We start from the raw sequence: 26,156 nt of genomic DNA, 5'->3' as shown, positions 1-26,156 counted from the left end.
TAATATACGAGTCAAGTAGTAATGTAAAATCTCATAATCTGATGAAAAATAGTTTTCATAAATTTTACAAACTAAATTAGATTCTTACGATTTAGAGATTATAAACGCTGCAAGCGACTGGATTGATTACCAACCCATGGACCAAAGTCCCGAAACAGAAACACGCACGCGCGGGTAAATTTGGGATTTTAGGCAACAGACACCATCATATTTGAGAAAATAGACAACATGTTGACGTATTTACAAATTTAGCATCCGTATTCGGAACCTCAAACGCCGAAAACTGACATTCTGTAACTCAGAATCCGAAAACAGTCCGGTCCCACAATTTTCGGCAACTCAGTTGCCGAATACGACACTGTTCACCGTATTCGGCAACTCAGTTGCCGAAAACACTGTAAACAGTGCCGTATTCGGCGCTAGCAAGGTGTATAAAAGTGCATGTTTTTTTATTTAATTCACGATTTTTTTTAAAATACAAAAATAGTCCAAAAATTCTAAATATTTTCATGATCAAACTAGAGATCACCAGCAACCCATTTTAATTAGTTTGGTCCAAAAAGTCTGAGCCAATATTTAATTAGAATTCTCCAAATAAATCAACTTTTATAAATTCTAGCAATATTTATTGCCTCAAATAATTTCTAAAAAATCTAGAAAAATTCACTAATATTGTTATAATGTGATATACTAATTTATAAAAATATTTTCATCCCTATGTTATTTGGTGTAAAAGTGAGTTTTTTTGTAATACTTCGTTTATATGCATTTTTATCATTTCATGTGATATTCTCTTTTTAATTCAATTTGAATAAAAATAATGCAACATGCACAAAATTTTGGTTCTCATATTAATATTAAGCCTTTGTAATGCTCCATGTATATATATTTTTTTATCATTTCATGCCATATTATTCAAATTGAATTAAAAAGATAATATGGCATGAAATGATAAAAAATATATATACATGGAGCATTACAAATGCTTAATATTAATATGAGAACCAAAATTTTGTGTATGTTGCATTACTTTTATTCAAATTGAATTGAAAAGAGAATATCACATGAAATGATAAAAATGCATATAAACGAAGCATTACAAAGGAACTCACTTTTACACCAAATAACATAGGGATGGAAATATTTTTATAAATTAGTATATCACATTATAACAATATTAGTGAATTTTTCTAGATTTTTTAGAAATTATTTTAGGCATTAAATATTGCTAGAATTTATAAAAGTTGATTTATTTGGAGAATTCTAATTAAATATTGGCTCAGACTTTTTGGACCAAACTAATTAAAATGGGTTGCTGGTGATCTCTAGTTTGATCATGAAAATATTTAGAATTTTTGGACTATTTTTGTATTTTCAAAAAAATCATGAATTAAATAAAAAAACATACACTTTTATACACTTTTGCTTGCTAGCTTCTTTCCTGTACCTTCCGGGCGCCGACGCATGCAGAGGCCGTATTCGGCAACTCAGTTGCCGAATAGGCCGAATACGGTAAACAGTGCCGTATTCGGCAACTGAGTTGTCGAAAATTGTGGAGCCGGGCTGTTTCCGGATTCTGAGTTACCGAAAGTCAGTTTTCGGCGTTTGAGGTTTCGAATACGGATGCTAAATTTGTAAATACGTTAGTATGTTGTCTATTTTCTCAAATAGGGCAGGCAGATGAGATGATCTCAGGCCGGAAAGAAAAGAAGCTCCCATTTACGTTTTAACAAACCTCGATCCGAGTCAGCACAGCGAAGCCCCGACCCATCTTCAGTTCGTGAGCCTTAGCCCTTAAGCTTCTCGTCCCTCCCTTCCCGCTCCCCCACCCCGCCCACCCTTATAATAAGAATGCGCGGCCGTCACTCCCGACGTGATCACTACGTGTTTCCAACGCGATCACGTACGTACGGCTTTGCACGACTAGCGCGTACGCGGCAGCAAGCAAGGAAGGGTGCGTGCGCGCATGGACCGGGCGGGCGCGGAGATCTACCGGCTGCCGGAGGAGTGCGTGGCGTACGCCATCTCGCTGACGACGCCCGCCGACGCGTGCCACTCGTCCGCCGTGTCCCCGACCTTCAAGGCCGCCGCGGACTCCGACGCCGTCTGGTCCCGGTTCCTTCCGCACGACCACGCGGCGGTTTTGGCCCGCTCCGACGAGCCGGTGGATTGCGAGTCCAAGAAGGAGCTCTTCTCGCGCCTCTGCAACCGCCCGGTCCTCCTCGACGACGCCACCATGGTATGGTGCCCTTGCTAGCTTCTCTCACCTTCCACATTGTTGTTGTAGCTAGCTACAATTGATCCATCAACAAGCATGCATGCAGTTCGTTGATTGATTAATGGAGTGCCGTTGTGTGCTGCAGAGCTTTGGGTTGGATAGACGGAGCGGGGCCAAATGCTTCATGCTGTCGGCCAGAGCGCTGAGCATTGTCTGGGGAGACGATCCTGCGTGCTGGATATGGACCACTAGCGTACCAGGATCAAGGTGAGTGCCACACACGTTTTTTTCTTCCGGATTTGCTAAAATTCACTCGATTTTCCTTCGAATTTCTTGATTATTCCATTGTTGTACTGGTGCATTTAGCGAATCAAAATGGGGTACACAGTGTTACTAACGCCATGGATTCATAAGAAATTTATGCGCAAATACTACTGCTGCGCTTACAATTCCAAACGAATTACTTCGTCAAAGTTTTGTTGGCCGAATAATTTAGAGAATCCTACTTCAACTGCTGATGGCATATTAAAATGGTCGTTTAATCAGTAGCAGAGAAAATGGCATTTCTTCTTGTTATGATCGATGCATGACTTCGCACGCATAGTTCTGTATTCTACTAGCTAGTTCTGTTCGATATAACACGGCAGGTCTCACGAAACGGCGTTTAAATTGTGGCAGATGCAAGCTTGGCTAGTTTATTGAGATGGCTCCACTTTTACGCACACAACACACACGTGTCGCCATGCATGCCTGCACACCCGTTCAATGCATGCACGCACGTACTTGAAAGGTCCCGACAAGCATGCAAGCGCAGCGCAGCGCACCGTTTGCCTCGTAAAGCTTAGACATGGACAAGTACAAGATAGCTTAGTCCTTGGTCGATAGAGCTACGCTGATGTAAATTCTCTTAAAAAATATATTTTTAAGAAAAATAATTATATAATTGAAAGTAATTTTTAGATTAAATTTATAAAGATGATGATTATATAAGGTAAGTAAATACGTATAAACTAGTTTTTTCAGCTTTTAATATCTAGTTTATTTCAATAAATCTCTCACACGGAATTATTATAAAACTAAAGACTATAAATTATTATTTTAACCAGAGCTCTCACTAATTCTATTTAAAAATTACTTAGAAACTCTAGTAAATAAACCCTAGCTTACACTCTATGCATGCATGCATCACAATAGATCTTACGGGCCAGACTAAAATTTCCATGCCCATTGTGATCAGGTTTCCGGAGGTCGTCGAGCTCGTCAACGTGTGCTGGCTGGAGATCACCGGGAAGCTTAGCCTCTCCCTGCTTTCTCCCGGGACGACCTACGCCGCATACCTCGTCTTCGCCCTCGCCGACGACTCCTACGGACTCGAGTGCAACGTCGGCATCCTGCCTCCCAAGGCCACGGTCACCGTCGTCTCCGGGAGGAAGGCGATGGCGACGACGACGTCGACCGAGCACACCATCTGTCTGCAGCACATGCAGGGGGAGGAGGAGATGGTCATGCACCGGCGGAAGCAGCAGTACATGCGCCTCCGCAAGGACTACGGGCGGAAGCTGCTGACGAGGGAGGCCGACCCCGACATCAAGTGCCCACGGCGGAGGGGGGACGGGTGGGTGGAAGTTGAGATGGGCGAGTTCGCCGTGGCGGGCGACGCCGCCAGCGGTGAGGACGGGGTGGTGGAGGTGAGCCTGAAGGAGGTGGATTGCCGGCGGTGGAAGAGAGGTCTCATCGTGCAAGGCATTGATATAAGGCCCAGGCACACAAGCTAGCTAGCTTCTTGGTTGGTTATTTTTTCATCAACAGCTAGCGGATTTATTCTACAGCAAAACAAACTGCCGATTAATAAGGCCCGGAAAGGAACAGGCAGCTCAAGCTGGTCCTTTTCTATGGGCAAATAACACTGCTTTAAAATGAGCGTCAATTGGCCTGGTCTAAATACTTTTGAGCGGGATTAAGCCTTTTCTTTTTGTGTGGTGCAGTGTGGGCAGGGTTTGTGCCTCTGCGGTGAGGTAATGTACTTAGGGGACATGCATGCAATGGCATGACGACGCATATATAAGATCGATGATAACCACAATGGCCTATAAATAATCGTAAGTGCATTTGATCGGGGCGGGCGTTAGTCGATCTTGTTTGTACCTACTAATCTATGTACTTACGTGTCCAGCAGTCTCGCTCAGGGCCAACATGAGATTGCAAGTGTACCATTTCTTGTAATAGTGTTGTAATGTTAAATCCACGTATTTTAATGTGGCTGTTTCTTGTTCCATCGATCTGTAACTTTTCGTGCATGTAAAATTTTATTGATTTGCAATTAATTATCTGGCACATTTTTATAATCTGCCTTGAATGATTTCTTCGGTTCATTTAATCACTTTTGAGTACAAGAAGCCTATAGCAAAATCAACACAGGTCATTCTTCTTGGTGTCGTCGTCGATCGTCGTTGTTAGCGCGCGGACTCGGCCATGCATTCTCGACGATGACAGAGACAGTGACAGTTCTAAATCTCTCCTACTTAAAACGTTTGTTAAATCCTTCCGTCGTACGTGGTCTGCCCCTTCGTTTCCCTCCCGCGCGCGCCGTCCTGGGCCCGCGTCTGCACCGCGCCGCGCTCGCACCCCTCTATCTGCCGCTCCGACCCCACCTATTATACAACCTCCCGCAATCCCCTCCCTTCTTCTCTCCGCCAGCGCCCGAACTCGAATCCCGTCGATTCCGCCGCCGCCGCTCCACCCACCTACCTCTGCTCCCTATCCCACGATCTCCCAACCGCTGCTGTTTTGACACCTCTCTCGCCGTCGACGAGTCAGGGCGGCGGACGGGACCCCCGGCCGCTTACCACCATGCACGAGCCCACCACCAAACCCCCCTCCCCACGCCCCCGGCCGCCGCAGCCTTTGCCTCGGCACCGCGCTCCTCGTCCTCGTCGTCTCCGCGCTCGTCCACCTCGTCTCCCCGACACCGCGTTGCCCCCCCCCCCCCCCCGCAACCTCCGCCGCGCGCTTCTCTGTCATCATAGACAGCGGCGGCACTGGCACCCAGGCCCATGTCTTCGCCGCGGGGCCCGACGGGCGCCCGGATCTGGCCGTGGCCCTCTCCTCCTCCTCTTCCTCGCCCCGAACGCTATCGCCTCGCGTCCCTTACGCCATCAGCAGCGGCGGCAGCAGTAACCTCCCGCCTCTCCTCCCGCTCTACGCTCTCACCTCGCCGTCCCGCGCCAGCGAGAAAGGTCCGGGGAGCGGCGCCCGGCGAGGCATGAGCTTCTGCGCCCGCGCGGTCGACGTCGGGGATGAGGCGCCCTCCAGCTCCGACCTCTCCGCGCCTTTACCTCTCCGTCCGCATCCGGTGCCGCAGGCAGGACGCTATCAGTATCTCACTCTCTCTCCGCACTCCTTGGCCACTTCGATTCCTTCACCTACCGCGAGTAGTTTGACACATTTTCTTCATGTGACATCGCCAACCAGGAAGTGCTCTTCGAGGCACTCCTGTGCTTCGGTGCTAGCTCTGTGACTGTTGATGACATTGCCGATGCTGGAAATCTCGATGAAGTGAGTGAGTCCTTTTTTGCGTGCATTTTGCGATTCCCATGACTACTCTGCTGTCAATTGATTTCCTAATTCTAGCCGATGCAAAATGTTAATTCTGCAGATCTCCATAACCTCCATATATGCCGATGGGGAGGACGTGGTCTCGAGCGTTTCAAATGCGGCAAGCTCAGCTGGTCTGGACTACACCCAGGTGCATGAAACCTCTGTGGGGAAGCAGTGCGATTGGGTGGCAACTGTGCAGGTTAGGACCTGGATGCTGTACCCTTTTCCTGTTCATGGCATGTGAAAGTACAATGTTGTTCTTTTTGTTGCCAAATTTGTCACACACAGTCAGGAGAAAAGATCTATTCAGTCATCAGTTATTCTTAAAAGATGGATTCGTATTTCGGTGAGTGGAATAAAACTGGGTCAAAATGCAGAAACATCCCGGGAAACTGGGGTAGGAATACTATTTACGGGATTTATTTTGTTTAAACTTCGAATAGGGTGCACGGTTTTTGCTTGTCAAATACTTGAAAAGATTACTCTTGTGGTGTCTGCAGGAAACATACGAGTCCACTGAAGTGGCTGATGGTCTTTGGGTTGTTCCTAAATGGAGGATTCCCCCTGTATGTCTTCACAGCTATTTTCATTCAGTTTTTTTAATAGGAATCTTAAGGAGATTGCTTGATTTTTTTTCCCTATTCATACGCTGATAATTTAGTTCAATTGAGAATCTTTCTCCTATTGTTTCTTATCATCCTTTTCCATCCACAGGATCCACAGGCCACAAATATTATCATCAATCCAGGTTTGGCTTTTGGGACGGGGGAACATCCGACAAGTAAGTTGTGCCTTCTACTTCTACGAGAAGTTATTAAAGGGGGTGAACATTTCTTGGACTACTGAACAGGCACTGGAGTTTTGGGGATTGCAGCTCTGAAGGTGTCATGTCTTTGTGTGTTTATCGTTCTGCTGGCAAGGGTCATGACAGCAAGGCAGTGTTACCTCATTTCATACACTCACTGTTGACTTTTGAATGCAGATGGGTGCTGCTCTATCTATTGGGATAGACATAGACCGTCAAGCAGTAACTGATGTTTCTGAAAACTTGTTGCTGAATGGCTTACGTTCCGATCAAATGCCTGTTTATTTGGTAACAACGAGTGCCTACCCTTCATGCTTTCCAAATACCATCAACAAATCCGAAGGGGACAAAGGTAACATTCATTTGCAGTCCTCAAGAGGTTCATACGACATAGTTGCAGCAAATATACTTCTGAATCCCTTACTAGAGCTGGTTGAGGACATTGTTGGTTATACAAAACCTGGTGGAATAGTTGCTGTTTCTGGAATTTTAGAGGAGCTGGTAAAGGAATCGATTCAAATTTTCTAAAAATTTCATGCCGCTCGGAGGGGTTTTTTTTTTTTTGGCTTATTTGTATGCTTTTCCTTTCTGGTATTTTTTGTCTCATCAAATTCAGGTGCCGAAAGTCGAAGAAGTTTACTCCATGTATTTGGACAGCATATTGGTATCTGCAATGGATGGATGGGCCTGTCTTCAGGGAACCAGGAGAGTGTAGCTGCAAATTTTTTCCCGACACATCCAAGAAGCGTCTTGACCATACATTTTTCTAACCATTAGAGAATTTTTCCTCTACAAACGAGAAATTTATCTTAACTTCTTGACACTGTTTGGTAAGATTACTTTGATACCACAGAACAAATGTTTTGGACTACAACAGGGTGTCGAGCGTATGTCCAATGTACCGGATTAAATATTGTTTGAAACTACATAATTCTGTTGTATTGTCTCTTGTACACTGTTGTATGCGGCAACTAATGTAGCATATTTTGTTATCTCGGACCAGTTCTGATGTTATGACTATGATTCTCAAATCAGTTTTGGTATAATGTTATACTGCCTCTCATCTTGATGCTCGCCTTGTAATTTTTTTTTAACTCTCGTTGCAACGCACGGGTGATTAACTAGTCTATATTTATATTTTTATAAAATACATGAGTTACGATAGATTTTATATTTTTATAAAATACACGAGTTACGATAGATCTGATCAATTTTTATAATTCACTCGAGTTGATTAAATAATCATCGTGTAAAGTTGGATCCTGTTTCTCCTTTCAAAAATATATTTAATCTCCTATTTTTTGACTTTCTCATCTAGACGTTTAATATTTACCTTCTATAAATTTCAAAAATACATTCAATCTTCTATTATCTACCTTATATTTCTAGATATCTAATATTTATCTTTAATATATTCATCATCAATTTTCTCCAAAAGGTACGTCTCCTCTCGCACTTTGACTACAACGTCGGGTTTCTCTGGTGGGTGTGATGTCTCACGCACTTCGCCTATAGCGCTGGCTTTCTGGAGAAAGTGCGCCATCACTCGCATGTCGTCTTTACCATGGAGATCGCCTCCATCGCACTATCTTTATACCAATGTACTACGTGAATTATTTTCATTCCCTCACAAATAGATCACCCTTTTAATACTCCTCGTAGCGTTGCTATGGATGATTAACTCTGGACAATACGGTCCCCTACAACTTTATATCTAGGTATTTGCCATTCTTATTCCTCCTAAAATTATATAATCATGTTGTGAATTCTATGTATGCAAATATATATTTTGCTATGATATATTCTTTAGAGTTAATTACAAATTTGCTACTGCTTTGAACCGTTATTGTAAACTTGTCATTAAAAAATTAAAAAATATCACCAGAACTATTATTCGAGGGGCATTCTTGTGAAAAATAAAAAACAGTGACAAATTTGCAAATGACCTTATTCTTTACTTTTTCCAATTGCTATATCCTAAATTGTGTATGAAACACGTGCGCACAGTTGCTAGTTTCTAATGGTTGATGAGTTGATCCGGACGCGGGCGAATCCAATGCACTCGTCGATCGAGCACAAGGGCTTCCAGGGCGGGGCAGCCCGCGAGCACGCCGTGAAGGGTGCCTTCCGAGATGCTGACGCCGCATAAAGACAGCAGCTCAAGGTGCGGGAAACGTAGCGTCCCGACGGCGGAGGGGAAGATTCAAGAACCGATCCTGAGAGTGCGCAACGTGCGAGCGAAGGCGGCAGCGGCAGCGACGATGTAGTCCTCCAGTCCAAGCAGGGTTGCCCTGGCTGGATCTCTAGCACTTGGAGACCATCGAGGGCGCGGAGTGGCCGGCAAAATAGACGCTCCCGAGGCTGAGGCGGCGAGCGGGGCCAGGGTGTGGGCCACGAGGACGTGGGAAAGGAGGCAAAAGATGTGGATGCGGGTGTCTCTGCCGCTGAGGAATCGGTCGTCGTCGAGGTTGAGCGGGGCGCGCGTAGCGCCACCGGGGAGAGGGGTCGTGATGCGGATGGGGAGGCGGGTGACTATCTCGCCGAGGACGCTGATCAGGTCCTCGCCGACCGTCGCCGTCGCGGCCCGTGACTGGTCTTCGCCTCCATCTGCATGCGATATAGCAAGTGCTGTGCCGCTACGAGAAGGAAATTATTTGGGCCTCGTCGGGCCGCGAGAGCCGTACGGGCCCAACTCCGTTGATCGGCCCGTTCCAGCCAAGCTTTTTATTTGCATGCCCTAATATAATAATCTAAATTTTAGTTGGTAATCTCGAAATCGTAGAGCGGAGGAATCGATGGAGGCGGCGGGCACCTGCGAGATCGCGCGCCTGCCGGAGGAGCTCCTCTCGGTGGCGCTCTCCCTCACCACGCCGCCGGACGCCTGCCGCGCCGCTGCGGTGTCCCGGGCCTTCCGCGCCGCAGCCGACTCGGACGCCGTCTGGTCGCGCTTCCTGCCCCGCGACCTCCCGCCGCTTGCCGCCGGGGAGTTCTCCCCCGCGGCGTCAAAGAAGGAGATGTTCCTGTGCCTCTCCGACGGCCCCACCCTCCTCGCCGACGGCCTCAGGGTACGGTTCAGACACACACACACACACACACACACACACACACACACACACACACACACACACACACACACACAAAAGCGTCCTTTTTTCTTGCTACATACTAGTAGTGCAAGGTTTCTCGATTGATGATCGGTTGGATGATCTGCTGTTGCATCCAGATCATTTGGTTGGACAGGAGGACCGCCGGCAAGTGCCACATGCTGTCGGCGAGGGCGCTGAAGAGTTGCCTGGGGCAATACGCCAGTGCACTGTCTCTGGATCCCTCTTACTGACTCCGTATATATCTCCCCTGGCACCTGTGCTGAGGATGACTCGGCCGCGTGCCGGACGTGCTACTGCAACGAACAGAAGAATCCGCGACCAGATCGATGTTATTTGTTTCTATCTCTAGCGTAACAACCATGCATGTAATCATCTTTGGTTTTCCTTTTCGGCTGTTAGTCTCGCTTACTTCTCCATGTAAGCCATGTTCGGCTAATCAATCGATCATCGAGTGATTTTGCTCGTCTTATTACGCTTTCGGATCGAACTGCTGCATGTTCGTCGGCTGGATGCCACTGCGTATTTCCCCCCTTTTCTAAAACGTGGATGTCACCACGTCAGGGAGAACGAGCAAGGCGCTCCCCTGCAACGAACTCTGCCTGCTGGTGCTGCTTATCTTGCGTTCATCAGCGCTGCAGGAAGCCGCCGATTCCGAGCACCAGATCGCCGATGGGTTCCACCGGCGAAGCTTGACGCGGGTAGCCTGCCAGGCAAGAAGCAACGCCTCATGGCTCCCGCGAAAAGGCAAGACAGTTGGGTCCCCCGCGCGCGGCGCAGCAGCCTCTGTCGCGCGAGCTGAGTCCGGTGATGAGAGAGGATCGATCGGGCCCAAACAGATGCTCGAAATGTACGTGGGGCGAGTAAACGTGCACGGCGAAACCACTCCGACATGACGGATTTCCCGTGAACCTTGATCTCTAGTGATCTCAATCTGCTCCCAGTAATCTTCCTTTCACGGAACATGTGGCGGAGGTTGATAAAAAAAAAACATGTGGCAGATGAATTGATCGAAGAGGATAACGGACCCTGCGCCTGCGGATGAGCTCCTCGCGGCGACTTTCTCCCTCACAGCGGGCACGGCAGGGAGGCCTTGAGCCTGACAAGCCGCCTACACATGCGAACATGCCTGCTCTATTTTTCCCTCTAGCTTGAGGCAACGCTCGGTTCTACCCCACGGTTCATTTATATTAAGATTTATATTATATCATACATAAAATAATTATAAAATATGTAAGAAAATTAATAAAGGGATAAATATCAAAGTAATACATTGCACAAGAACTGCGCCAAGTGCTGCCAAACACAAATTGCAAAATCTGGTTTCCTTGTTTCTGTACTGCAAGATGCAAAGCACATTTGCTAGAAGCTCCTCAGCCTTATTTCTTAGCTCCAATTTCAATTCCCTGCACAATGAGACCTTTCTTGCAATTCCCTCCTTTTGTTTCGGATAGGCTGATGGACACCTCACCATCATCACCTTCCTCATTGTAGAAGATGTGTCACGCGTCGTCGCAGTAGTGCTATACCACCTAGAGATAGGATGAGCGTGGAACGATATATGGATCCACGCTAGTATAATTTAATTAGCTAACTAGTCATTTTAGTCTAGTTAAATGACTAATTAATTAAGTTATACTAGTGTGGATCTACGGATATCAATTGTTGCTTCACGTCCATCCATAAGCTCTGCGTTGTCCGTGGATCGCACGGAGATTTGCACAGCACACGCGGTCTAGAGACTAGAAGGGTCATCGTGGTGAGCCCAAACAACCATTCAACTACTTAGTAGTCGCATACTTTCGATGGTAAAATTATATTCTTTCTTACTCTCCGATCAAATATGTTTTTCTTCTCGATTAGAGAGTCGGGAGCTAAATAGTAATACCATATTTAATCAATAAGGACATATTTTTTGAAAAAGTTTATCTGTCTTTACGTCGGCTGATTCGAATAGAATCAACAGAGACATATGTTGGGTTGATGATAGACAACTATACAAATAACATAAAAGATTGTCAGACATCTCGCACCTAACGGCTAACAGGATTTTGAAGTTCTAGTTGATTCTATATGGGTTCTCTATCGAGTTCGTGTTCGCACGCTGGTCAAAGCATAAGTCGATGGAAATTTGCAAAAGATTGTCATGCTATTCTTGTTTCTAGTTTTATTATAGTCTTTTCTTTATTATTATGGCTGTTTCGAGTGGTTACTCTAAGGCCAACATATTTAATCATCTTTCTAAGTTTAGTTTGCAGGCATCAATGGATAACTATTCGGCAAGTCTCGAGGATGGGCTTAACGTGTGCTAATTAGTTTTGCATCTGCTTATGCTAACATTATTTCATTGATATGGGAGTATCGTCAAGCATATTAGACAAGCAAAATAATAGTAATATTTATAGTCATCCCTAAATTACTGATCAAGATTTAAATGTTTTGAGTCAAGATTGATTAGAAGGGCTACCCTCGCTTTCATCGTCAAACAGGCTAATCCTCATGGACTCAATGAAAGCATGTATCAGTGTCTCAAAGCTCTTCATAATTTCTGCTCCCTCTTCTTTTGAGTATCTGAATCCCTCCGCCACCACCGAGGTGTTAAGATCGGGGTCGTAGCTCTTGAGGAGACCAAGCATCGTCTTGGTGCTGATGGAGGTCGACCGATTCATGCGATCGAGAGTTTGTTCCCTCAGCTCTTGAAGCACTGAAGTTGCAGCGTCTTGATCGACCTCTACTTTCTTTAAAGCCTCAGTTGCAGTTCGAATCATATACTAGTGACCTTCGGGTAAAACTGACCTTCAGTCTTCTTTTGTTGAGTGGCTAGATCGCCATCCTTCTCCTCGAGAGTTTTCTGGTAGCTCATGGGGTCGATGGCCAGAAGTTAGGCCTTGGCAGCTGTTGCTTGGGTGCAAATAACAAACGTAATCACGAATGGGAAGGGAAGCCGCAAGTCAAAACAAATATTCAAATCTAACCTTTTGTTGACCGAGATAAGTGCACTGACTTTTGACTTCTGTCTCTTGATTATTCTCTTCCTTATCATACCAACGGTGGGGTTCGGTTCTGCTGGAAGGATGGCCAGGAGATCTGATGAAGCTAAGGTCGCCGTTGCCTGTAAGAAACTAACCCATAATAATTTATTATCATTCTGGACTCACCAAGCTAATGGTCAGAAGAATGACTGATGTGTGGAGGGTAACTCGTAAAGGTTATCTTTTTTACCGAGTCATCGAACATGTCGTTTACTCAAGGAGGTGATCGAGAAGTGGCTCTGGTTATCTCCTGTAGAAAAGCCACCCATACATACCAAGTGTCAATGTGTAAGTACGCGATAATTAACCTAACAACTCGATGTTAGTATCAGTTGGCTTATTTTTCATGAGCGCTTGAGGGGCACCAAATTAATGTCAAGCTGCTACCTTAGTAATTTCAAGTTAAACATATAGCTTCAACAGTAATCAACATGCTGCATATTCATGAGCTAGGGATACAACATCAACTACTGAGGCTCCGTGATCATTGTGGGTGCAGGTGAAAGCACTAGATCATTCGCATCGTCCTGAGGCCGACGGGAAAACAAGTTGCTCAACCACAAAGTGTATTAAAAGTAAGATCAAAATCTCAACTCCAGTTTGATCTATATATCTTTACAGTTGCTGTGTTCCATTGATATTAGTCAGAATTACTATCTAATTCGCCTCATATGTGTCTAGGCATTAAGAAGGGGGCGAAATAATTGCTCTTTACATATGGAATAAGTTCTCCTGCATCTTTGATTCATGTAAATATTTTCGAACAAATGCCGCAGAAAGGTGCTTTGATAAAAGAAATTGAAATTGATCTAGCATAAAGGAAGAGTAGCAACCTCTGATAACTGATGTGTCTCTTGAGTTGTATATGGACACTGTTGTAACCTTCGGATAGCAACACAATCCTGAACAAAAATGATACACAGTCCTGGACAAAAATGCCAGGCTCCTCATACACAGTTGAGCTATAACTGCTAGCAATAGCTCCTCAGGTTTTTGCACAATTTCATGCAATAAGTGAACTGTTTACATGATCCTAATGAAGTTTGATGCACCTCTGTGCATACATTTTCCAAACATAATAATTTGAACCCCAAATTAATCGAAAGAAGGAACAAATTTACAGTTTCCAGCACAGATCATTACCAAAATTCAGAGAGAATCGGATCGGGGTAGTGATTCGAAGTCGGAAATATTGGCCATACCTCATCCTGAACCTAGTGTAAATGGGATACATAATATGACTCCCAGACTGAAGTAATTGAAAACATTTATTGAGAAGCTGACAATCTGAAAAACTATAACCTTCCTTTCAGGGGTCGAGATTTTTATATACCATATGAAAACCCATCAGTTCAGTTGTGTGCTCTTGTTATTAACCTTTACGCATACATGAGAATGATGGTTCGACGTACGCTTCGGTATAGAAATGCCAAGTATGTTTGTAATAATTGGATCTCTAGGCTACAATTTGGTTATATCTAGCATTTGGTTTACCAAATACGGAGTACATACCATTGCCCATTGCCGACTACCACTGCGTACCATAATGCTATTCTAAGCTTCATAAGGACAGGATGCCATGTTAAGCATCAGATTTCAAAATGTTAAGAGAGTTGACAAATGGGAACTGATAGTCTTTGTTAAATGCATTTAAATGATTAACATAACAGTAAAACGCTTTTTCTTCATAATGGACGGTTCATTCCTGTCAACAGTAAGAGATTCACATAAAGTTAAAGACCGGTGCAATGTAATATGCTATTTTAAGAGGAAAAAGGATGGAAAATAATATGATAAAAAATTAAATATGCTGAAATTTGATAAGAGATTAAATTTGTTGATCGAAGAAATGAAGGGTTGGATAAGAAAGCAACCGATCGAGCTAAACAAAGCTCTACCACTGTACTGTGCAACATGCGCATTCACTGGCCTCTCCACGCACACTATTCACGCCGCCGTCTTACTAGTGGCGGACATAATGAAGCCATAGAGAAAACCCTTTTTTTTAACGACGCTTTTCCACAACATGATCTTGGTTGAAGAACTGGAGGGTGCGGGACGGAGGCTTGAATTCCTATCGGCTCGGCTCTATCCAAAAGCGTTGCTACCGAGTTCTATGCTTGTCCGCAAAAACTAAATTTTTTCATCCTCTTCTTCCACCATCTTATCTCCCTCTTTTTCTCTCTTTATTTTTTCTTTTGATAAAGAAGATCTGCCGCTGAGCCTTACATCTAACCTGCATGCAGCTCATTAGCGGCTATGAAATCTCCCTTGCTGAAAAAATCCAGCTGTGAAATCTCGGATGTTCAACAGAGAACATTGCAAATTGGGTGATTCCAACTCAAAACGATTCGTATCCATTGGCTTCAATTCCAGTGTGGTTTTCTGAGTTCATATCGCCAATCTCTGACGAAGCTGTTAACCCTGCGGTGGACAAATCAAATATCAGACACAACGAGCTGAGCAGCACGAACTGAAGCATCACGTCCACAAGAGATCCCGGGGACGTCACCGGTGATGTAAGATTGCACACAGGCTGCACCTGTGTGTCGACGTGGCACAATTAGAGCCGTCTGATTGCCAACGTATGATGGATGAGGAATGGAAGACCAACAGGGCGGGTTCTATTGTTCTAACACATAAGTGCTTCTAGTTCTCACTAATCTGCACCTTCTCCTTCAGTTCCACTACTGATTAGATTACCTGTCTGACCAAGTACGATTATTATGACTAATAATCAATGCACATCAGACCAGTTGTGTTGCTAATGCCTTAGTGATAGTAAAACTATTTAGCATCAGCACTTGCGAGGGAAAAAATTTGCCAGATACAGATACTATGATGTGATATTCGGTTGTCTCTGTATAAAAAAATAAATTGATGATTTATCACTGAAAAAATTAATCATTTGATTATAATATCACATATATCAATGATATATGAGACTACCTGAGTATAAAAATAAATGAAACCACTCCTTCGACGGTGTCAAAAAATATCAATTGACAAGTATAAAAATGACACTAGATGAAGTAGACTCTAAAGAGATTAAAGTAGAGGGGCTTTTGTGTAGAAAACCGAGAACAGTTAGAAAATGGAGCGCCAAGCTTTAAACTCAAGAGGCCACGGACGAGAAAGAGGAGCTTCCGATTCTTCCCTCCGTTCAGATCCATCTGATCCAATCGCAGGTATGGATTTTGTAAGATTGCCGGTGAAATTTCGAGTCATTCATTTCCTCCCACTGCTTGGGGGCCGGATTTCGGCTGCTGTGTTCTGTTCTGCCTTGCTGGGGAGCGGAAATTGAATTGCGCCCTAGGGTTTTGTTTTGCAGTTCCCATGGCGAGGAAGATGCTCATCGACGGGGAGGTGGCCGTCGCCGATGGCGAGAAGTACGACTACGATCTCTTTGTCATCGGAGCCGGCAGCGGCGGCGTCCGTGGCTCTCGCATCGCCTCCTCCTTCGGAGCTAAGGTTTTTTTTTAGTTATTCCTTCGTGATTGAGCGCGCGCATTGCCTCTTCCCCGTGAACCCAAAGCCCATCCGCCGCCGCCCCCTGTCGCCGTCGATTTCCCTCCAGCGCCACTCCCATAGTCGGCGGCGACACCCTCCTGCCGCTGTCCAGTCAAATAGAGAATTCGTTGGCTGCCATCATCCGACCCGCCCCAGTCGTTGCCTTGCCCATCGGATTCCATGGCAGTATGTTGTGTCGATTGAGTTCCAACGGACCAACTACCAATGAGTGGCAACAACGGAATCTCCTTTAATCCTTTAATGGCGAAGACGATAACAACATCTCAGAATGAAGTGAGTGAGTGTTCACTGGGTTTGTGTTTGGTGGGCGTTGCATTTTGCCTGACCGTAAAAATCCTTCCCACAACATGGTTTGTCTCAACGTGCATGTTTGGCGTATGAGTGTTGGGTTTACTGCCTGTGGTTTGATCGGTTGTGAGATTTGTTTCAGGTTGCGATTTGTGAGCTCCCGTTCCACCCGATCAGCTCGGATTGGCTAGGAGGCCATGGTGGGACGTAAGCATCTCCCAATTATTTTTGTGCATTTCTGGTTCTATTTCTGTTTGAGATGTTTGTACACTCTAAACCTATATGCTCACTGTGATCTGGCTACTGTCCTAGGTGTGTGATACGTGGTTGTGTCCCTAAAAAAATACTGGTATATGGGGCATCTTTCCGGGGAGAGTTCGAGGTAAGTGGTCTTACTGTCTTATGCAAGCCAATTGTTGTTGTTGCCAAAATAACTGGTTTAATTTAGAAGCATCACCGCCATACAAATTTCATTGTCTTGCTAATTAGCATTGTTCAAAAAAATGTGTTGCTAATTAGTGTTTATTATTCTTTTTTACCTGTTTACTGTACAATTTTATCTGTATCCATTATTGTAGCTGCCAATGTCGAACCTAAGAATCTACTAGCTTCAAAAGCTTGCCTATGCCTTGACAAAAATGTGATGGTTTATGTATTTTAACTCTATCTCTGTTGAGAATGCAGGATTCGAAGAATTTTGGGTGGGAAATAAATGGGGATATTGACTTCAATTGGAAAAAGCTGTTGGAAAATAAGGTTTGGCCAAAACCTCAATCTTGATTCTCGAGCATGTTGTCCACAAGTGCCGGACACTTCTTAAGTGTTCTACTGCTCAAGATCCTAAAATCTTCCTTTTGTGCAGACTAATGAAATTGTTAGATTAAATGGAGTATACCAAAGAATGCTTACGAATGCTGGTGTGACAATGATTGAAGGGGCAGGCAGTTTAGTTGACGCTCACACAGTTGAAGTTAGCCAGCCAAATGGCTCAAAGCAAAGGTATACGGCAAAGCACATTTTGATAGCGACTGGAAGCCGTGCTCAACGTGTCAACATACCTGGAAAGGTCAGTTAAATTCTCAACCAGATTTTGGAGCCTTATTTCTTGTCCTAGGTGATAGCAGTGATGCTTATTTGGTAGCTCCACATTCTTTGACATGCTTGTCTGAAACCTTTGGATTGATCTTGAGATGTTGAATTCTCCACTGTCCACCATACTTGTTGTGATAAGTCTTAATCCGGAAGTTGGCATTTCCAAAAAGGTATTTGGCATCACATGTTTGAAAATGCATTAGTTTGGCACCTTGCTTCTTTCTTGAGCTGTTTTGAGAGAGGGAACACCACCTTTTTTATCCTAGCACAGCATAATTAGCTATCTTGTGTGTTGCTTTGCATTTTTCGTTTCATTTTCAGTTTGCCCTTAATTGACTTGGTGGATTGTTGTTATTAACACCAGTGGAAATCCACTTCTGCAGGAGTTGGCTATTACTTCAGATGAGGCCTTGAGTTTGGAGGAGTTTCCAAAGCGTGTTGTAATCCTTGGTGGCGGGTATTGTGCTATGCTGTTACAGAATTAAGTACAATTGATCATGTAGCTGTTACCAATTTTCTGACATATGTCCATGTGGCGGGTATGTTGCAGATATATTGCTGTTGAATTTGCTTCTATATGGAGAGGGATGGGTGCCGAAGTGGACTTGTTTTATCGAAAAGACCTACCTCTAAGGTATGCTATTTAACATTGGAAACTAAAAAATAATTCAGTTTCTTTACCCAAACAATACAGAGATCACTTTCAGAAGAGTATTCATGTAGCTTCTGCAATTGTTACTTGTTTCCACTTCTTCGTGCATATAGATTCAAACCATGTGCAACTTTAGTTCTTACATTTCGGTAGTTTATTGTCAATACTGGCAGTGAATTCAACTGTACAAGTTAATATGTCCCTTTTATACATTGACGTAATTTTGAACATTCCACATTAGTGGTTTAGAATAATGTGAAAGGTCAGACCATTTTTTGTGCTTAGCAAAATTGAGAATGCTTAAGAACCGATTCAGTATTGCATTATGATGGACTCTGCTACTGAGTCATTGCAGAGAATTTCATGGCATAGCAATACAAAAACCTTCCCGTTTCCTTGATCATTATTATGTTACACATGCCCATGAAAAAAGTCCACCATGAATAGTTTACAGTGTGGTTTTACACGATACAGAATTATTGATTGTGTGCTTTTTTCCAACTAAATAGTGCATATTATTGGTCATGTTTCTGGAGCTTGGGCATATGAGTGCTATTTGACCATAACACGTCTACCTAGCTACATTGCTCTCTATGACATTTGTTATCGAACTTCTAAGGTTGTGGGATACTTTCGACTCAAGGGGAAAAAAATAGACCGTTCCTTTGAGGGAAGATGATCGTACATTACATTGAGAAACTGAATACTTGCAGAGGCTTCGATGACGAGATGAGAGCAGTTGTTGCAAGTAACCTTGAGGGAAGGGGGATCAGATTGCATCCTGGGACAAATCTATCTGAGGTGAATAAGCCAAAATCCAAAAGTGCAATTTTTTTCTTCATGTCCACTCTATGCTTCATCAATTTCGTTTCATGTAAATCAGTTGAGTAAAACAGCCGATGGCATAAAAGTTGTGGCTGATAAAGGAGAGGAGCTCATTGCAGATGTTGTTCTATTTGCTACAGGTATTTATAATATTTTCCTTGTCAAAACTTATCTTGTTTGTTGTATTTAAACATTTATTCCTGTATACGAGATCAATTTGGGATAGCATGATCTTCCTTGGCGGTGTATTTGTTTGGAACAAAAAATTTGATGTATCTTGCAGAACTTCTAATTTATTAGTGACATAACCAAAAGGAAATGTTTATAGCTAACTAGCAATCTGCTTTTTTTGCTCATGCATCAAAGATTTGAGATTGTTACTCTGTGGAATCTATTATTTCTGGTTCACTATATGTCTTACCTAAATTCGATTTGCTTTGATTAACATTTTTATACTATGAGTAAATTCCTTCTATGCCACTAAAACTTATACTTTTCCGTTTCGTGCATCGGAAAAATTGACTTACCTTAGTGCCACTAGTTAAAATTTTCCATCCCCTCGTTGCCACTTCTGTCAACTTTCTGTTAGCCCTAAGAATCTTGTCAGATTTTTTGGCAAATGACCAAACTACCCTCAATCTACTTCTTTGTATTCCCTTCCCCGTTCTTCCTCCCGCTCACGGACAGCTCACCAATACTCTCTCTCTCTCTCTCTCTCTCTCTCTCTCTCTCTCTCTCTCCCCTATTTTTTTCTTCTCTCTCCCCCTCCTACTGCTGGCTAGATCTGACTATGGAAGCTAGGAGCGGGCGCAGAGGCCAGGCACGCTTGGCGGCTAACGGGCATGAGCGCTAGCTTGGGCAGGCGGTGAATGGACCAAATCCAATGGCCGACGACCAGATTCCAGGGGAGGGGGGCGGTTTGGGAGGAAGGATTTGGGGGGAGTCGTGGGCGGGGAACGTTGATGCCGGCAGGATTAGAGGGCGGTTGGAGGAACTCAGGAGTGCTGGAGTGCAGCGTGGCGTCAGTCTCGTGGCATCCTCTCTCATCTTCTCGCAGTTGAGAGAGAGAGAGAGAGAGAGAGAGAGAGAGAGAGAGAGAGAAGCGGCATCGAAGAAGAAAAGAAAGGAATCCATGGTGTCTGCACGAGTGAGCGTCGTTGCTGGCCCCTCTCCCGCTTCCTCTCCGAGAATCACCAGTAGCAGCAGCAGCTTCCTCTTGTCAGGAGCATTCCATTTTCCATGCCTAAGAACCACCCCATCGCCATATTGCCACCATCCCATCTCCATGCTTGAACCTTAGAAGTTTCTGCTCTGTACAGACTACAGGCTAGAGAAAGAAGGCCCAAGGGGCACAAATGTCTTTTCCACCACAACTTCACGGTGTCCTCATGGCCAAGTGATGGAAATGGCACCGAGGGGATGGAAAAAATGAATCAGTGGCAAAGAAGGGAAGTCAATTTTTTTGATGGCATGTGAGGGAAAGGTATAAGTTTCGGTGGCATGGAAGGAATTCTCTTATACTATACCCATGCCTGGTATTTGATTGATTTCAGGTCGCGCACCAAACTCCCAGAGGCTGAACTTGCAAGCTGCTGGTGTCGAGGTTGATCAAATCGGAGCCATCAAGGTTGATTTTTCTTTCTTTGCTAATTGTTTATTTTCCTGTTTGATTGTGAGATACATTTGCACCTTGAATTTACTTTGATTTCTTGTAAACCACCCATGAACCTGGGTGAGATCGTATTGTGCAGTTGAATTTGCCACTAAGTTCTATTGTATATTTGAGTAATTTAATTTGGTTATTTTGATGTTTTCTCTGTTTAGGTTGACGAATATTCTCGTACATCTGCTCCAAGTGTATGGGCTGTGGGTGATGTAACAAACAGGATCAATCTAACACCTATTGCATTGATGGAGGCTACTTGCTTTTCTGTAAGTAGTTATGGTAGTTTATAATCCTCCAGCAAAATTGGTTAAGTTCTTTGTCTGTATCTGGCAACTGTTTACCTTTTCACATCTTCAACTGCAGAAAACAGTGTTTGGTGGACAGCCAACTAAGCCTGATTACAGAGATGTTCCTTCCGCTGTTTTCTCGTAAGTCACAACCTTGATTTCTTTTTGTTGGATGGTGCTGTTTCCAGTTATTCTTTTTACGAAGTAAGTTGCATGGCTACATATTTACATATATATACTTTACAGTTCCGCAACACAATCTTTGTAGTTTAGTTTTCTTGTATCTGCCACCAGAGATGTTTAATTGTTTCTGCCTCTCGCGCGGAGCTTAGTTTTGTAAATATTCCCTCTTTTCAGTACATGTTGCCGAAAAGTTGAACAATAACTGACAAGGTTTTATGTGGTTAAATTATGGAAAATGCAAGTGTGACTACAGCTGTTTTTAATTCTTTCAATTATTTTTTATTACGTCATTGAGCCACACAAGGTTCACATCTAGTTGATGTGCTTGTTAAAAAATGCATTATGTTTCAATTGATGCATTTTTTGGGTGCTGCTGTTTTCTTTGGTGTTTATGATTTTTTATGATTTTCCTCTTTATCATCCCTCATCTCATTATAACATGAGACTCTATTACGTTCAATAGCATTCCACCACTATCTGTAGTGGGCCTCAGCGAACAACAAGCTTTGGAGGAAGCCAAGGGTGATGTTCTTGTTTTCACTTCATCATTCAACCCCATGAAGAACAGCATATCCAAGTAAGTATCATAAATATCATGAGGTCACCTGTTAGATTTTTTTCCCTTCTTTGTTTAGCCTTTCAGGCCTTCACCCTGTGAGCTCTGACATATGTCTCCTATCACATTCTGGATCGGGTGTTCCATTGTTTTCATTTGCTATGCATTCTGCTTTTTAGTTTTTATCTCCTGCGGGAAGTTTGTAACTCGGTATATGTTTTCAGGCGACAGGAGAAGACTATCATGAAACTGGTAGTTGATGCTGAAACCGATAGAGTACTTGGTGCATCCATGTGTGGACAAGATGCACCTGAAATTATCCAGGTAAGCATACGTATAATTCTATTGTTACTTTTTCGGAGTTCGAGTTTTCCCCCTCGTTCCTTGTGTCTTATGTACTGAACTTGGGCAATATTTAGGGCATTGCTGTTGCGCTTAAATCTGGAGCCACCAAAGCGACCTTCGACAGCACTGTATGTGTAAAAAGATACCTCGCAGTGAAACATCTGTTAATAGCTTGCTCTTAATGGTGTATCCGTTGGCGTTTCAGGTTGGAATTCACCCTTCTGCCGCTGAAGAATTTGTGACAATGCGGACCTTAACCAGGCGCGTGAGCCCGTCATCCAAGCCAAAGACGAGCTTGTAACCAAGATTGGCGTTTTGGGCTACACATACGTCATCTGATTCTTTTATTGTGGAACCTTACTCTAGACACGGACTCTGGTTTCATTTTTGTAACTTCACGTCATTTGGATTGAACACTCTGTATTTGACAGGAATAAAACTCACATGACAGTCTGCACAAAAATAATTAGATTGTGAAGTTCCCTAATCCAAATAAGATTTCATAGGGCTGACCATTGGTCTGTCGTCTTAGCCCTTACTAACTTCTTCTGTTTATGGCTTTGCTGCGATCAGGCTGACTCAGGCCATATGTTACTCTTGCATAGAGCCTTGGGTGTCCTTTCTTTCTTGAAGATAAATACCGGCTCGGGATCAGGGAGTTTATTTTCCACCATCAGTTGTACCAATGTGATCTCGTTTTTTCTTTTTGGGCCAAGAGTAGGTGCAAGTAAACAGTATGGTCTGGAAACGTGTTTGTTATTCTTTTATTATTTCTTTTTGGGCCAAGAGTAGGTGCAAGTAAATAGTTTAATTTTCTTTTTACATCATTTAATAGCGAAATGTGTTTGTTTATTCATATCCACTGTTTTAGTTTAGTTTGGTAGATGCAAATATATGTTCTCATCCTAATTTGGAGTGAAGCTCGTTAAAGCTTCGTTCAGCAGCTTGTTGTCTGTCTTAGACAGATGAGTTTACTTATCAGTATTATACGATCATCCTTATATGAGTAACAAATCATAATCTTAACTCTTGTATCTGTTTATGCGATATTAGATTCAGTCAATTAAATAGAAATCTAGCTCAGTCTATTTAGACATATATAATCAACTAAATACTCTTTTTTTCAATATATATGATATACTCAGTCTGCTTTCTCTTAGTATGTTTATACGATGCAGTTCTATAAAACCTCATTCGCTCGTTTAGAAGAAAAATGCCAAGCTTAGCCTATCTCCTACTCTAAAAATTCATTCCCTAAAACATTATTACAATATCCTCTAATATTATTACAACATCTTTAATTTTTTTCTATCTCCAGCAACTACTCTATTTACTATTTTTCATTACTTTTTTTTCCTTCATTTAGACCTACAGTCATCCTCTATTAACAGGAGGAGGAGAGAGTATTCTATAAATTTGCCGATAGCCAGCGCTAGGCTGACTCCGTCCACATCCTTAGGCCATCTCTAACGGAGATGGCATTTTTGTTGTATCTCTGTTTAGCTGTACGTATACCAATCACATGCGCCTGCAAACAACTCCAACGGAATTGGCATTTTTGTTTTCCCCCGTGCTACAGGGAAGCGGGAGGAGGCATTGATCGGTAAGTTTGCCGATGGATACGGGAGCCGTATCACTGTTCCCTGAGTATGCTTATGGATCCGAGGGGAGGAGTAGAGTAACGGAAGGTAGGAAATATGTTAGCTGTTGGAGATGAAAAAAATAGAAGATACTGTAATAGTATTAGAGGATATTGTAATAGTGTTATAGGAGATAGATTTTTAAGTACCTGTTGGAGATGACTTTATAGCAGTCCAAATCGCTTCCGTTGGAGGTGTTTGCCACGTGCACCGATCGGAAAATATGTTGGTACAGTATTGCTGCTCGTTTTTACGGATGCTGCTGGAGCTGGCCTTACGTGGCATTCTACCCGTTGTGCAGATATCTGTTAACGTGGAGAGTATCTATGAGGCTTGACTTTTGGTCTCTTGACTGCGAGGTTGGGCATGGGGAAGGTGGATCATGAATGTCTGCCTCGTATTCAGCCTCGTCGGTAAACAAAGAACATGTGGATGTGCCAATCTTGTGCCTGCTGCACCGTACGCAATGCCGCTGCACACTGAAATTTCAGACGCGGTCTCTGTGTGGCTGCACTAGGAAGTGACGCAGACGTCCGTGCATCTCTTTACTAGGAGTATAAGTACTAGAATCCTGAACAACAGCATCTTGGCCTGTACAGTCTGTACTCTGTACCCAATATTATCAGCAGAAAAAGTTTGGTAAATTCTTACTGAATTTAGAGGGTGCGCATCAAGGAGTAGGTGAGGAGAGGTTACGCGAAGATTAGGATTGCTTTTCTGCATGTGGAGTCTTTACATTGTTCACCAACAACCACTTCTCTGACGCATCCTTGCTGGGAACGTCCTCCATGTGTACAGTCTATTTGCTGTATTTATACAAGCCACGGTGAAGGCTTTCCCATCGAATATATAGCCAGTCATAGCAAAGATTGAAACATGTCGCTAACAAGTTGGAGTAATATAAGTCTCTCTGATTGTACTTAATTTAGCAGATGAGATCTGATCAAGAACTGTCCGGAGATAAAAAAAGTCCAGGAATTAGTTTGCTCCGGCCTTGTAAATTGCAATAATCAATGCTTCACTGACTTTGTACAGAATTTCCCAGAACAGTCGTATACCTCAAAGAGAGTTGAGGTCCATGACAACCCGTAGTACTACTGATTACTTGAGCGCACACAGCTACAATTTGCTGGAGCTTCTGTACCATTGCTCTCTACAGTCATTGCTGAGACAGATCAGCTGCAACTAACATTGAGTAGGTCTAATTGCCTAGCAACTAGCTGTCTAATTGCCTAGCAACTAGCTATCTAAGCATGTACTGTACTACTAGAAGATAGAAACTTGGCTGATACTACTACTGTAATTGACAGTGATGCAGTATTTTTCATTGTGCCATCAGAGTTAAGCCAGAAGAAAACTAATGTGCTTAAACATCGATACACCATCTTTTATCCTCGTTCGATCTTCTGGGCTAAGTTTCGCGAACGAACGAGATGTGTCTCTAGTTGCGGTTATCATGAGAAGAATTAGGGACCGTGCGTGTTCAAGTGTACAACGTGAAGCAAGCAAGATATGGACATTAAACATGTAATTTCAGAAACCTTTGCGTCTTTCCCTTGCTGCTCGTGAACTCATCATCCCACGGTTCTCTAACGCCGGCGGAGCTGACGAGTGAGCCGTGGCAGATGGTGTTGGTGTCAGTCTGACCAGGCAGATCACGACGATCTGACGAGTGAGACCTGGCGACGGAGGCCCTGCACCGTACCATTGAAGCCTTTGCCGTGGATTGCGCACAGGCAGGTCAGAGGCAGCAGCTAGCCTTGGAAATGAAGTTTGCGCTGGGTTCGACCCCGCGAGGCCGCAGAGAAGCGTGGAATCCGATGTTGAATGCTACGACCACTCACCATGCATGTTGCATGTTGCTTGCATCAAGGTTACTTGATCATGCACCAATCCGTTTAATTGGGCAGGCATGCCAGTTTCTTCACTCTAACTAGCTATTTCTATAGTTTTTGCTAATTATGACAGCTCACATAAAAGGATTTTAATCATCCAACCTTCTATAGACAGATATAGATTGATAGATGGATACACACAAGTAGTCTCGCCCAACCAACCTTTTGCCATGCTGTTTGTTTCGTATCACTTTCCAGAACCAATGAATCATCCTAGCGATGGACGAAGCGAAGTCACAGAGTTCATCTTCCTCCTCCTCTATTCCGCCTTTTCTCCTTCTTTTGCAGAAAAAATAGAGGAGGGCTAAGGAAATAATAGCCGGTAGGAAAAGGCTTGAGCCCTCCCGTTCTGTCTAAAGATCCACCGCTGAACCATTCTACATATATTTTTCTAGGGGATTGCTATACCTCACTAGATTTTTTCTTCCCTCTCTCTCACT

At 43.6% G+C, this 26,156-nt stretch overlaps 3 protein-coding genes and 1 pseudogene across 5 annotated transcripts; all 4 read left to right on the top strand.

The window, feature by feature from the left end:
• The first annotated feature begins 1,677 nt into the window (after nucleotides 1-1,677).
• On the top strand, nucleotides 1,678-4,505 carry LOC133920326 (putative F-box protein PP2-B12). Its single transcript, XM_062364936.1, has 3 exons — nucleotides 1,678-2,239; nucleotides 2,364-2,485; nucleotides 3,456-4,505. The coding sequence occupies exons 1-3, from the start codon at nucleotides 1,967-1,969 to the stop codon at nucleotides 3,991-3,993; spliced, it is 933 nt and encodes a 310-aa protein (XP_062220920.1). The 5' UTR covers nucleotides 1,678-1,966; the 3' UTR covers nucleotides 3,994-4,505.
• A 314-nt stretch (nucleotides 4,506-4,819) lies between these two features.
• Nucleotides 4,820-7,612, top strand: LOC133920953 (uncharacterized; annotated as a pseudogene).
• A 996-nt stretch (nucleotides 7,613-8,608) lies between these two features.
• Nucleotides 8,609-10,199, top strand: LOC133920325 (F-box protein SKIP3-like). Its single transcript, XM_062364934.1, has 3 exons — nucleotides 8,609-9,300; nucleotides 9,403-9,685; nucleotides 9,844-10,199. The coding sequence occupies exons 1-3, from the start codon at nucleotides 9,041-9,043 to the stop codon at nucleotides 9,955-9,957; spliced, it is 657 nt and encodes a 218-aa protein (XP_062220918.1). The 5' UTR covers nucleotides 8,609-9,040; the 3' UTR covers nucleotides 9,958-10,199.
• A 5,610-nt stretch (nucleotides 10,200-15,809) lies between these two features.
• LOC133920952 (glutathione reductase, cytosolic-like) lies at nucleotides 15,810-22,723 on the top strand. 3 transcript variants are annotated; one of them, XM_062365614.1, is made up of 17 exons: nucleotides 15,810-15,944; nucleotides 16,088-16,227; nucleotides 16,718-16,782; nucleotides 16,888-16,957; nucleotides 17,260-17,331; nucleotides 17,438-17,641; nucleotides 18,051-18,124; nucleotides 18,218-18,301; nucleotides 19,033-19,120; nucleotides 19,203-19,284; nucleotides 20,698-20,771; nucleotides 20,969-21,076; nucleotides 21,174-21,238; nucleotides 21,744-21,857; nucleotides 22,061-22,160; nucleotides 22,256-22,309; nucleotides 22,387-22,723. In XM_062365614.1, the coding sequence occupies exons 1-17, from the start codon at nucleotides 15,851-15,853 to the stop codon at nucleotides 22,480-22,482; spliced, it is 1,584 nt and encodes a 527-aa protein (XP_062221598.1). In that variant the 5' UTR covers nucleotides 15,810-15,850; the 3' UTR covers nucleotides 22,483-22,723. The 3 variants fall into 3 exon arrangements, with proteins under 3 accessions (XP_062221598.1, XP_062221597.1, XP_062221599.1); XM_062365613.1 differs by having other exon boundaries at nucleotides 15,850-15,944; nucleotides 16,073-16,227; XM_062365615.1 differs by having other exon boundaries at nucleotides 15,892-15,955.
• The last annotated feature ends 3,433 nt before the right edge of the window (nucleotides 22,724-26,156 follow it).

Source organism: Phragmites australis, chromosome 6, assembly GCF_958298935.1.
Source record: "Phragmites australis chromosome 6, lpPhrAust1.1, whole genome shotgun sequence".
Classification (NCBI taxonomy): Eukaryota; Viridiplantae; Streptophyta; class Magnoliopsida; order Poales; family Poaceae; genus Phragmites; species Phragmites australis.
Note: the sequence above shows the minus strand (reverse complement) of the source record. Positions and strands in the feature narration are given on the sequence as shown.

Coding starts and splice junctions, on each gene's coding strand:
- LOC133920326 (XM_062364936.1), top strand. CDS start 1,967: ATGGACCGGGCGGGCGCGGAGATCTACCGGCTGCCGGAGGAGTGCGTG. Junction 2,240..2,363: donor TCCTCGACGACGCCACCATG/GTATGGTGCCCT, acceptor TGTGTGCTGCAG/AGCTTTGGGTTGGATAGACG. Junction 2,486..3,455: donor ACTAGCGTACCAGGATCAAG/GTGAGTGCCACA, acceptor CATTGTGATCAG/GTTTCCGGAGGTCGTCGAGC.
- LOC133920325 (XM_062364934.1), top strand. CDS start 9,041: ATGTGGATGCGGGTGTCTCTGCCGCTGAGGAATCGGTCGTCGTCGAGG. Junction 9,301..9,402: donor CTCGTCGGGCCGCGAGAGCC/GTACGGGCCCAA, acceptor TCGAAATCGTAG/AGCGGAGGAATCGATGGAGG. Junction 9,686..9,843: donor TCCTCGCCGACGGCCTCAGG/GTACGGTTCAGA, acceptor TGTTGCATCCAG/ATCATTTGGTTGGACAGGAG.
- LOC133920952 (XM_062365613.1), top strand. CDS start 15,851: ATGGAGCGCCAAGCTTTAAACTCAAGAGGCCACGGACGAGAAAGAGGA. Junction 16,228..16,717: donor CCTCCTCCTTCGGAGCTAAG/GTTTTTTTTTAG, acceptor GATTTGTTTCAG/GTTGCGATTTGTGAGCTCCC. Junction 18,125..18,217: donor GTTGTAATCCTTGGTGGCGG/GTATTGTGCTAT, acceptor GGTATGTTGCAG/ATATATTGCTGTTGAATTTG.